We start from the raw sequence: 12,691 nt of genomic DNA, 5'->3' as shown, positions 1-12,691 counted from the left end.
ATAGTATAGAATCGAATCGAATTTTTTATTGGCCAAGTGTGATTGGACACACAAGGAATTTGTCTTGGTGCATATGCTCTTAGTATACATAAAAGAAAAGATACCTTCATCAAGAATCATAAGGTAGCACACTTAATGATAGTCATAGGGTACAAATAAGCGATCAGGAAACAATATCAATATATGATTAATCAATAATCATTCTCTCAGCCAAATTCACCTTACAGATATTGTGTAGGTAAAATAGAGGAATAGTGGGTATGTTCGCCTTGAGCACTTATAATAAAGGCGTGATAACAATAAATAGTATTTTCATCTAACACATGGGTAAAAATTGCATGAATTGGTTGATCTTGGAAACTTTGGGGATTTCTCAAAATCTCCAAAGCTTTAACCAAAAACTCCCTACTATTGACCTCACCCCATTCCTAAGAAGTCTATAAGGGGCGTGCATAAGAGCACAAACGTGCCTACTGTTCCTGTCCTATTGTTTCCTTTCATTATATCCAATTAATATAGTTATCACATACTTATGCTCATATATATGCTTATATATTATATAGTTATTTTCCTGCTTATGCTTATATATACTGTTGTAACAAATAAAATAAATAAAAATAAATAAAATAAAAAATAAACTAAGCAAAGCTGACCTCATGCTTATGCGTATATATACTGTTGTGACAAATAAACAAATAAATAAATAGTTGGCTGGGGACGGTCTGAGATTTCATGCTTTCACTAGATTGAGGAATCTGGAAGAAAAATCAGAAGAAGGCTGGTAAACATGTGCTGCTCCACCGGGACTCGACCTTCACTTTAAATTCATCAAAACTCCTTTCCTACTACATATGACTAAAACTCCCGTTCCCGCCTCCTTCTGTCTAAACTCACACTAGCACCGCTCTACCCTTATCAACGTTATGGTTTAATGCCCCACCCCACCCCCAATGCCATACTTTAAGGTCCATACGGGAGTCCGGAGATGATGACAGTACAGCATTTTTGTCTCTATGGTATTTGTCGCGTCGTAGAGACGTCATCCCGCTTGTGGAGCGGGAACTTTCGTAAGGTAAAGTTCTGCTGACAGAGAGGAGAGGGGGAAGGGGCTCTTGCTCTTCCATCCCCGTAGCTTGTGAGCGACCTCGGTCGACAAGATTACCCGGCGCCCTTTTGCCAACTTCGCTGAGGACTGGTATATTGATCCGTCAGCAGGTGTGACGTTTATACTCTTTTAAAAATGGTGTAACCTCAGATTTGGGTGCAGTTTCTTTCTCCTATCCTCTAATGAAAGAGAGCAGGTTCATCCAGTTCTCGTATCTGCTTATCTATAGGCTATGGTAATTTGGGATGACAGTCTTTTAAGGCAGGGGTGAGCAATAGCTGCTCCCCAGAGCCCCACTCAACTGCATTGCTGAATTTCACTCCAGTAATGACTGAAAATCAACAGCGCAGTTTCTTGTTATTGTGCGAGAGGAAGCCCCTAAACACTATAGCATGTATCATAAATAGGTTCAAGATGACTTTGTTTGAAAAGCCTTTCACCGTCTTAAAAAAAAAAAAGACATTCCATGATCTATGCAGCATGTAATACCTTAGCTATGCCCATATTGCATTTGAGTCTCATTCCCACTCAATCTAAAGAAATTCAGTGTACGAAGGGTTGCTGGCAGAAACTTGCCTCTTTCTCGGGGATTTAATCTATATAAACCCAATTCTTCCACAGAAACATTTTGCAGCAAAGGAGACATTTATTTATTTATTTATGTGGTAAAGGTAAAGGTTCCCCTCGCACTTACATGCTAGTCGTTGCCGACTCTAGGGGGCGGTGCTCATCTCCATTTCAAAGCCGAAGAGCCAGCACTGTCCAAAGACGTCTCCGTGGTCATATGGCCAGCATGACTCAACGCCAAAGGCGCATGGAACTCTGTTACCTTCCCATCAAAGGTGGTCCCTATTTTTTCTACTTACATTTTTACATGCTTTCGAAACTGCTCGGTTGGCAGAAGCTGGGACAAGTAACTGGAGCTCACCCCGTTACACGGCAGCACTAGGGATTCGAACCGCTGAGTTGCCGACCTTTCGATCGACAAGCTCAGCTGTCTTAGCCCCTGAGCCACCGCGTCCCTTATTTATGTGTACATTGCCTTTATTATTTTTCCCAAATAACTCAAGATAATGAACATATTCAACATACCTTTCTCTTTCTATTTTCCCCACAACAGCAACCCTGTGAGGTGAGTTGGCATGAGAGAGAGGAACTGGCCCAAAGTCACCCACCTGACTTTCATGGCTGAGGTGTGACTTGAATTCACAGTCTTTTGCTTTCTCGTCCGGTGCCTTAACCACTAGACCAAACTGGTTCTCATGACATAAAATGGATGACATATTAAAAAAATGACATAAAAGTCACCCATAAGTCCATGGGAAAAAAGAATGGTAGAAATGTAATGAATAAGTGTTAGAATTGTAGTTTAATATAATTTGTTGACCAGGATGAAAATGTAATTAACAAAATGGAGCAACAATGTCAGGCATGTTTAGAGTTCAAGGTAAAATAAAAAAAATAGGTTGCAATAACGACTAGAATTATAGATACATCATGTTTATATTAGATTTAGGAAGTCTGATCTGTAGTAATTATATGCTGTCAAATTAGTGGTGACTCTTAGTGATCACATAGGCAGACCTTCTCCAGGATGACGTCTTTCCAACCTGGACCTTCAGGTTTCCCATGGTGTATCCATGGCTGCTGTATCAATCCTTTTCTTTTCTTCCTCTTTTCTCTTTTCTTTTCCAGCATCATGAACTTTTCAAGGGAATGTGTCTGAAATATAAGTTGACCCTGGGCATGAGAACTCTGGATTGATCTGTGATTTTCTAAATAGTCAATTAGCTTGATCATTAATCTCATTACATAATTACAAAGCTTTTCTGAGAAAGATTTAAGTGAGACATCTTGTGGTCATTACATGGAATTGAACATATGAGGGAATGTATTAGATTACACTTGTTAAAAACACATAATTCAAAAAAATCTTTTAAAAAAATCTTAGAATAAATTGCGGTTTGAGAGACATCATGTAGCTAAGGTTATATTTCTATAGAAATTTAAATATCTTCATTTAAAACAAGATTTATTTCTGAAGAAGTGTTTATGGTAATGTACTGCTTGGTTGCAATTTTAAAAATAGTTGCTCTAGAACATGGGTGTCAAACGTGGTGTCACATTGCCGTCACATGATGTTTCGTGACTTTTTTCCCTTTGGAGAGCTGGGTTGGGCGTGGCCTGCATGTGACACATCTAGCTTGCAGGCCGCCAGTTTGACACCCCTGCTCTAGAATAATTTTCATTGAAACTGGAATTTTTAGATGCACACATGTAAATCACCTTTTGAACCAGAGAATCATATTCCTCATATTTCAGGGATGAAATGCTACCGGGTCAGACTGGTTCAGCTGAACCGGTGGCGATGGCAGCGGGTGGTTCGGAGAACAGGTAGCGATGACAGCGCTAGGCTCTGCCCACCTGCCAGGTCATCATTACTTCCTAGTTTTAACATGGAAGTAACTGTTTTTTACCCGCTGCGCATTTGCAGAAGGGTTTATGTATGTGCAGAGGGTCCACACGCAGACATGACACACGCACATGAGCGGAGCGAGCACTTCTGAACCGGTAGGGAAGGTAAGTAGATTTCACTCCTGTCATATTGTTTAACAAAACAATATAAAATGAAATTTATAAACTATAATAAATATTTAGCTTAGAATTTCAGAGCTAAATATTTATTATAGTTTATAAATTTTATTTATAAACTATAATATTATTTTAATAGGATGTTTCTCTTCGCAGGTGATGTGATGATTGGAAGTGAAAGCAGGTGGTATGATTTTAACATGCCAAAATAATGGCTTATCAGGAATTTTTTGTGAGTCTATAATCTATTTCAATAATATTTCGTACATTAAACATCATGAAATAAAAATATAAACAAAATAGTGAAATAGTAATCAAGAATATATTTTCATATATCAATATAGGTTTTATACACGCATCAGAAGACTAAAAAATCTAAAGTGTGGCAAGATGGAATTTTGAAGGCCGTATTTGGAGGAAATAAGGTAAATATGTAGGTTCAGTTTGGTGGTACAGTGTCAGCAGTTTTATGTCTGTTAATCCATTTATATCTGTACTTAAGGAAATATCCACCATCTTTATTTTTCTTGTTTAATACAGGCAAACTTATTTGATGATAAAGGACAGCTATTGGATACTATTTTCATAAAATTTCAGGTATGTGCTTTGTTCTGAATGTATGATCACAATGGAGCCCAGAATTTTGGTCATATTGTGATAATAAGACGCCACATGATCAGATTTGATTTTATGATCCTTTTTTATGATGGTTGTGAATCATGATGGTAAAACAAATGATATAGTTGGTAAAGCAAATTACATGGTTGTTAAGTAAATTCATTCTTTTGAATGAGTGGGGTTTTTTCCCCTGGAAACCAGCAAAAACATTCCGAATTGACTTTGCAACTGATAATAAGCTGTCAAAATCATGTGACCATTGCTGGCCTGACACCAATCTGTTTCACCCAGTTCCAGCCAAAACTCTCTTTCAGTAAAAGTTTCATATTAGCACAGTGAGATATTTTGGTATTTTAATTTTCTTAAGGTCATTGCACACTTTGATCAAGTTTTTAACTTATCTCAGTCAAATGGGTGGAACTTTAAAGTACATGATTAGCATTGCCTGTCACATCCTTGATTCTGTGTGTCCTATCAGCTCATCCATGACATTTTTGATTACCATTCTGGTTGATGTCTTAGCTACTATTATTGCTATCTTCCCAGTAAGAAGATTGGAGTAAATTACCACCTGAGGGGTTCAACTTTGAGTAACTGATCTAAGCTTAGTGGAGACAAGTATTAAGACTTGCTTACCACTCTTAATACCCTCTTGAGAATATTGTACCCATGATTCTCATATTTCTGCAGACGCAATACAGATGACATTCACTCAGTAGGACACTCAAAAAAGTAACCTTATTTTTCTTAAAAAACAGCTGAAACAGTGAGTAGTAATTGGGCTCAATACCAAAGTCAAACCCAGCCAAGATGGTAGAAATCAAGAGAACAAAGCAAGGACAAGATAGCAATATTAAACACTTTTTCTAAACTAACCAGTGCATAGTAAACTTTCTTTTTCTCATTCACATTTTGCAGTGTTCTACTGAACAGCAAAAGTATCTTTCAAACAAGTATATTTTCAGTAGTTATCACTAAAATTCAGGGGAAATGATTAAATAGTGCATTAAATAGTCTAAAAGATATAAATGCTTAAAATATTCAGCTAATTTTATATGGACTCAAGTTTACCTAGGTATGCTTAAGAGTGCAATAGAGAAGCGGTAATTGATATACTATGGAGTTATATACATGTGCTGAAATTTAAAATATTTTTTATCCAACTCTCTAGATAAAACCTGGTGATGACTTTGAATCTGAACGATATTTAATCACTGTAGAAAGTGAAAATGTTTCTAAAACTGATTATAATCATTCAAAGAACACAGAACAGCTAAAGTTAACAAGTAATTCCTTGAAATCCCTTGCTACTTCATCTCTATGCCATCCAAAGCGAAAATATTCTGTATGTTGTCTTTTCTCTTTCTTTGATATTTTTAACATTTGATAAGATCGTACAGTGATCTGGGTTTGAAAGAAAAAAGGTGATTTGGAGCATTCAGGAATACTCAACTAATCACCAGATCTTTAAGGAATCATTACAAGTGGCCCTTAACAACAATTTGAAGTTATGACAATGCTGTAGAAAGTGATGTATGACCGATCATCACACTTATAATTGTTGCAGCATCCTTGCGTTACAGGATCAAAATTTGGGGTTTTGACAACCAGGATATATTTACAACAGTGCAGTGTCCCAGAGTCATGTGATGAGCATTTGGAACTTCCACAGGGACATACTGATAAGCCAAGTCAAAGGGACGAGCTAGATTTGCTGAACAATTGTGTAGTTCACTTAATGAACACGGCAAAAAAAAGTTATAAAATTGTGTGCAACTCGTTTAATGACCAGATTGCTTAGCGATGGAAGTTCTAGCCCCAATTGTGGACATAAGGTGAAGACTACCTATAACTTTTCCTCTGTTTGTCCATTACCTCCCAAAAGATATATAAGCAGGTGCCGATAGGTGGCATGTAGGTACCCATGCTCACTTCAAATCACCTTTTTCCCCTTTGGAATTTGATCACTTAAGTAAATTCTAATTCAGTAGCAAATGTTGTGTTTGTCATTATTGATAATTCTTGGCAATTGGGCAGTGTGTTTGAATGATTGCTGAATGAATGATCATAGGTTGAGGACTACCTATAATCAGCCATGTGTGCACCCACATACTACAGATAGTCCTCAATTTACAACCAGCTTAGTAACTACTTAAAGTTAAAGAAGATACTGAAAAAGGAACTCAACGTCTCAAAGTTCCAAATCAGGGGTCGATTGCAGTTCCAAATCAGGGGTCGACTGCATTTTGGATGCTGGGTAACTGGCCTGCATTTTCAGCCATTTGTGATGCCTTGTGGTCACATGGCCACAAGTATGTTTTTGCCAGAAACCAGCATTTATTTGATTTACAGCCAAAAAAAAAAAAGCCCCATAGCAAACATGATCACCAAAAGGTCATAAAGTGGATCTGCTTTACAAACCTCATGTTATGGCCATAATTGCAGGGCTCAAATACAGTCTTAACTTGACGAGTACCTGTACTGTCAGTGATTTTTGTCCCTTACCATCTGCAGTATCATGTATATTAGATGTGAAATAATTCAAATCATCCACTGCATTTCATACAGGCAATTACCCCGATTATGAGTGTTAATAGCAGCAGGTGTACTACATACTGTTAGATCAGCAGAAGAAAATGAATAAAAGTGAACTGTAATTTGGTCTGCAAGCTGTATGTTTGCTGTGTGAATATTAATCAGTTGTCTGAACTCTTTTGCTGACAGTTAAATATGAAAAATTTATATTATATATAGAATAGAATAGAATAAAATAGAATAGAATAGAATAGAATAGAAATCTTTATTGGCCAAGTATGATTGGATACACAAGGAATTTGTCTTTGGTGCATTTATTGATTGATTGATGCAATATCATTGCTGCTATTATATTAGTAATATTATTTCCAGTCATTTTAATTTGGCTTCACAGCTGAAACAGATGCTTCCAACTTCTATGAATTGCATTTTATAGAAATGTGTATGAGTGAATTGCATTTGATTTTTAAAAGAAAATAAACCCCCATTTAAATTTTGCTATTCAGTTATAAATACTCAAAAGAATTGAAGTTCTTTTGTAAAATACATTGGCATGACCAAAGTGCTCCCTGTTAAAACACTGAGACAGTTTTTCCTCTGTAAAATTCATTGCTGCCACTTCATATGAAGGTTTTTCTAGATGGTCTTTGAATATTCAGAGAAAACCTTTCCAATAGCTATATTAGACCTTCTAGAGGACACTGATGCATCAGTGCTTTGTGAAAAGTTCCTTTTTCAAAAAATGTCTATGGAGATTCTCAGTCATCAGGTCGCAGTTGTCCCAAAAGTGCTTTTTCAAGAGGCAACTGCGTTTTCTTGTTTTTCTTGAGGACGCTTCAATTTTTAAAAAATGCTTTTCTAAATACTTTGTACAGCTTTATTGTAGAACAAGCATGTTATAAATGATATGTTAATGATTGATTCTTCATTTATTAAACTTGCCATCCATACAAAATGTTCTTCCAGGGTTTCCAAATACCACGTCAGGTGGAAAAGAAAAAGTTAGTGGAAGAACCTGCATTGCCGTCTACATCTGATGGTCCTCTTTCATCCTTCCCGCACCAATTTTATGCATCTTCTCCTTTATTTTCCATTCCTTGTCAAAATAGGGAAGATACTGTCTTACTCACAAATTTTAATGGGGAACCTTCTACAAAGAATATTAAAGGTGCAGAGCCTGTTAATTTTCTGGCTTCTACCTCTTTAGATGATGAACATGAAACAGTACAGAATAAAAAATGTAGTAGCAACAATTTAGAGGTTGAATATTTGAAGCCAAATTTTCAGTTAGAAAATGCACTAGTCAGTTCAGGATATCATGCATTTTCACAAAACATTCGAAGCAGAGCTAAAATTATAGCACTTTTGAGTCATGACCAACATGTTTCCAAGAGACTAGGAAATGAGACTACTGCCTCACTGAAAAATCTACAGTCCACAATGATGCAATCAGAACCCAACCCAGAAGTTTCATTGCAAAGAAAAAGCCGATGGGATGCTTATATGCCATCATGTTTATCTGATGTACATAATACAGAAAACAACGATGAGAATACTAGTGATTTGCAATCAATTGAAGAGAGCTTAAATGAGAGTGAATGTGTAAACAGAAGCCAATCCAATGACCATAAAGAAATTCCACAAATGCCGTCTTCTTGGAAACTTGATATTTCTCCTGTTAGTAAAGGTGGAAGTCAGCCATATAACTTTTTCCCAAGTGAATCCTTCATGAATGAAAGCAATAACTCTGAATTAAGTTCACTTGATAATGCTAATTTGAACTGTGGAAATACACTTAAAACGCTTGAAGATTCATCAGAATCAAGCAGACATGGAATAATTGGTAATTTGGAAAGGAGTTGCCCAGGTGTTGACTTTGCAAATCCAGGAAAACAATTTACAGAGGTTAACTTTAATCTTTTAAATATGCTGGATTTTAGTGGCACAGAAGATAATAACCCTAATGAAAACAGCATTATATCACAAAGTTCTGTATGCCTAAGGCAAGAAATTAAAAATCAAGTTGAGGACAGTGCTGAAAAAAACTGTGATGTAACAGCATGCAGTAGTGAAAGGAAAGACAATATACAATTAAAGTTTGTACAAGATCATGATTTCAACAAGATCTCAGGATCCCAGCCATTACCTCTTTGTAATGAAATTTCTGCAAAGCCTATCAACATTAAAGAAAAGAGTACAGCAATTTGGGAGAAAAAATGGCAAAATTCAAAAGTTTTGATTAATGAGAAGATAGACACAAATACATTATATGCGCAGAAAATGGATGTCCACCAGCAATTGCCATGTGCAAGCAGAAACTTGATAATGGAAAATGATATGGACTGTGAAATGCATGATAGTGAGTATTACACTTTCATTAACTTAGAATAGAAAAAGTAATCTTCCCTTTATTTCTGCTGCTTCATATATTTTCAAATAAAAATCATGTTTATAAAATAAAGGTGTTGAAACAGGTATTTATGTTAATAAAATAATTCTTTTCAGTAAAACAAAACAAAAGTTCTGATGTTTTCCCCACTGCATTTCAAACAAACATTAAAAAATAATTTTAAATTAGTTACTAATTAAAAAATAGCATACATGAGTAAACTTTATAATTAGAAAATGCACAATGTATTTTCAATTTAAAAAAAACACATGAATCCAATGAAAAAAAAGATTTCAGTTTATATTACCCATCGACTATTGATTCTTGTCCTTCTTCAGCTGGTAAGTGGTTTCAGATTTATTAGTCTGTTTTTGAACTTACCTTAGGAAGCCAGGGCACCCAGAATGAGATTAATAGAAAAAGGTTGTTACTTATAATTCTGTAATATAATATAATTTGAAGTGTTTTTCACAAATTTACCTAGCCCTCTCTTTACCTGAATTTTAAAAAATGATGCAAAATATCTACTGTAAAAGTATTGTGTAGAGCAGCTATAGTTGCTTTAGAAAATTAGATATGATTTGTATAATATTTTTGCACTGTTGATTACATGTTTAAAATTAAAATCTGTTCACTAATCAGTTAACAATTTTACTTTTACTAATTTTAAAGCAGTAACAATATCTTGTGGGATAACAAAATTATTTCTTGTTTTATAATATTTTTCAGAAAATTACTCTTAAAGCGGCATACATCTGCTTAAGAAATCAAAATATCTGTAATACTGGAATAAATTAAAAGTGCAAACTTTTGCCTACAATTGAATTTTTTTATAGGTGCATTTTTAGGACAAACTTCTGTGTTTCTTACTTCACCATTTTTGTGACATGGGCATAATAATGACTGCAAAATTATTGTAAAAACTACTAAATTTCAAAATAAAAATGTTGCCTTACTTATCAAAACATTTCCTATAAGGAAGAAGTGAAACATTCTCAGATTAAGTTCAATTTTTAGTTTCTGTTGTATTTTATTAATACAATACTAGGCTGCCCATCTCCCCAGAGTGATGTAAACCATTTTTCCCTGTCTCATCTGAAAAGCAGAGCGCATGAAACAAATTTTTCATTTTTTTTCTCAGATTTCCTCTGTGATGATCACTGAGAAAGATATATAACTCTGATTCTTGATATGAATATCAAGAATATATCATACATATATGAAAAGTATTCTTATAATTTGTGATAAAATCTAAATCTCAGTTTATGGGAGCGTAAATTTATACTCTCAAAGACTCGTCTCATAGTAAAAATACCAATAGATGATGACAATAAGCTTTACTTTGCTATGTGTCAGAACTGAACTGACCTAATTTAGATGCTTATCACTGGACTGGTGGAAGTGGACTTCCTGGCCTCTGCTTCTCTATAGCAGACATTCCAATCTCTACTCATGGAAGATGAATAGTTTTAAAAGAGGAGAGGAATTGTTCTATATCATAATCTCAATCAGAGGATACCCACAGCATGAGAGTCCAAGGTGGGAAAACGAAAGGGAAGTCACGCCAAGTGCCTGATCTTTGGACTTTTCGCCATGAGCTGAAAACGCATTTATTCATCCAAGCGGGACTGGATTAAAAGTTTTATTAAATTTTAACCGGGGTTATTTATTAATTTTTTAGGGTTTTAAACTTTTTTTTTTATTTTATTTTTTTTTATTCAAAAAGTTTTACAAAAAATTTTTTCCCCCTTTCCCCCCAACCCCTCTCCCTTCACAAACCCCCTCCCCCCCTGGCTTCCCGGAACAAACACAAGGTATAGTTAAAAATAAAACAAACATATGCTAAAAAAAATTTTTCCCCAAAACTATTATACCAATTCTCCCTCTCTAGCTCTGACTTCCTCCTTACATAACCAAATCCTTCAAAAAATTAACAATAAACAGTAATAAAATATATAAATCAGTAGAACAAATTAATCCTAAAATATTTAAAACCAGCTAAAGCATAAAAATCCAATCCAGTTCAGAGAATATCTCCTTATAGCTTCTATAACCATATAACCATATAATTTCCCCAAGTCTTTCTTACATAAGATCTTTCAAGAATATTCTATTTAAAATTCAATACAACAGATTATAAAATTTATAAAATTTCAATAGAAAATTACAATATTATTTAATTAATTACAATATCTATTCAACTTTAGTCCTTCCTCATCAAAATCCAGTATATCCAAATATCTAGTCTCTTATAATCACAAATTGTCTTTCGGGACACTAATATTTTGTCTATTAATATTTTAAAAACCTTGTTTCAAAATAATACTTTTGTCTCTTGCCATTTTTTGGTGCATTAATCTCTGTCTTTCCTTCGTTGCTCCTTTTAAAAGTCAATCACAATATTTCCTAGTAATTCCTTATGTCCAGAAATCCAAAAATTACTGCCGTATATTCCATCAGTCCAAAAGAGAACTCTTGGGAAACATTAAGCTTGTGAGTCTTTTCCATTTGAGGACAATCTCCAGTAGCACAAATTCAGGCAGCTCATCCAAACTATTTAAAGAAAACTTCTTTAGATCACCTTGTTTCTTCACGATCAAATCTTCATATTTATCCACTTTTATTTGTATGTCCTCCATTCCATTTTCCGAATAATTGCACTGGTTAATTTGCTCCAAACTCTCATCCAAAACGTCCCATTTTTTATCAATTCGTATTTTTGAATAATTAAATACATACTTTCTGTGTAGTCCTGTATAAAGTCACGAATCCATTCTTCTGAAAGAACCTCCATAACAAAATTCCTGCTGAGAATCCCCTTGTAAAATACTTAAACAGCGTAATATAATCCAACAGTCCACAGTCAAACACAATAAGATAAAATCTCCATTCAGTTTCGATTCAACAGCAAAGCTCCCTTTGATGTATCGCTCTGCTTTCAGTTTCTCTAAAACGAAACTGAAGGGGGGGCGGAAGTCAGAAAATCAAAAATACTTGCAAACCAATAATTGTTCCTCACACTCATTCCGCCTGCTTTTCGTATCCACAAAAAGAAATCAATTGCTAGCAGAAGTGGACACCTTCCTCTTTTCCTGCTTTTTCAGGAGCGCAGAGAATACTGGAGGTGGGGGAGGGGTAAATAAGGGGATTCAACCGTTCAGGACTTTGTATTACAAAAACAAAGCCCCTAGGGGAATCTACCCAATTCCTCCCCCTTGCTCTGTCTCTCTCTTTCAACCAGAGAGAGAAATGAAGCCAGGATCAGTTGTTAAATCCGGCTTTTACCATATTCAATGCGGAGTGCCATAAATTAGCACCCAGCAAGAAAGGTGGCACCACCCAGAAGCCCGGTTTTAAACTTTTTAAAGTCGGCCACTCTTGTAATATGCTCCGTTTTAAATTCTGTTTTGATTGTGTATATTGTGGGTTTTAATTTTGGCTGTACACCGCCC

The 12,691-nt window shown here is 35.2% G+C and overlaps 1 protein-coding gene across 5 annotated transcripts in view; it reads left to right on the top strand.

Moving 5' to 3' along the window:
* The first annotated feature begins 1,018 nt into the window (after positions 1–1,018).
* Positions 1,019–12,691, top strand: part of ZGRF1 (zinc finger GRF-type containing 1) — a 36,588-nt gene continuing 24,915 nt past the window's right edge. For 2 of the 5 annotated variants that reach the window (XM_058193207.1, XM_058193208.1), the window contains exons 1-6: positions 2,801–3,685; positions 3,854–3,929; positions 4,042–4,122; positions 4,238–4,294; positions 5,487–5,660; positions 7,817–9,209. In XM_058193207.1, the coding sequence (XP_058049190.1) occupies positions 3,909–3,929; positions 4,042–4,122; positions 4,238–4,294; positions 5,487–5,660; positions 7,817–9,209 (1,726 nt within the window). In that variant the 5' untranslated portion in view covers positions 2,801–3,685; positions 3,854–3,908. Of the gene's footprint in view, positions 2,299–2,800; positions 3,686–3,853; positions 3,930–4,041; positions 4,123–4,237; positions 4,295–5,486; positions 5,661–7,816; positions 9,210–12,691 lie in introns of those variants that run through there. The other 3 variants (XM_058193204.1, XM_058193203.1, XM_058193206.1) reach the window with 3 other exon arrangements.

Source organism: Ahaetulla prasina, chromosome 8 (genome assembly GCF_028640845.1).
Source record: "Ahaetulla prasina isolate Xishuangbanna chromosome 8, ASM2864084v1, whole genome shotgun sequence".
Taxonomy (NCBI): Eukaryota; Metazoa; Chordata; class Lepidosauria; order Squamata; family Colubridae; genus Ahaetulla; species Ahaetulla prasina.
The sequence above is the reverse complement of the archived record's forward strand: the minus strand, read 5'-3'. Positions and strand labels throughout refer to the sequence as shown.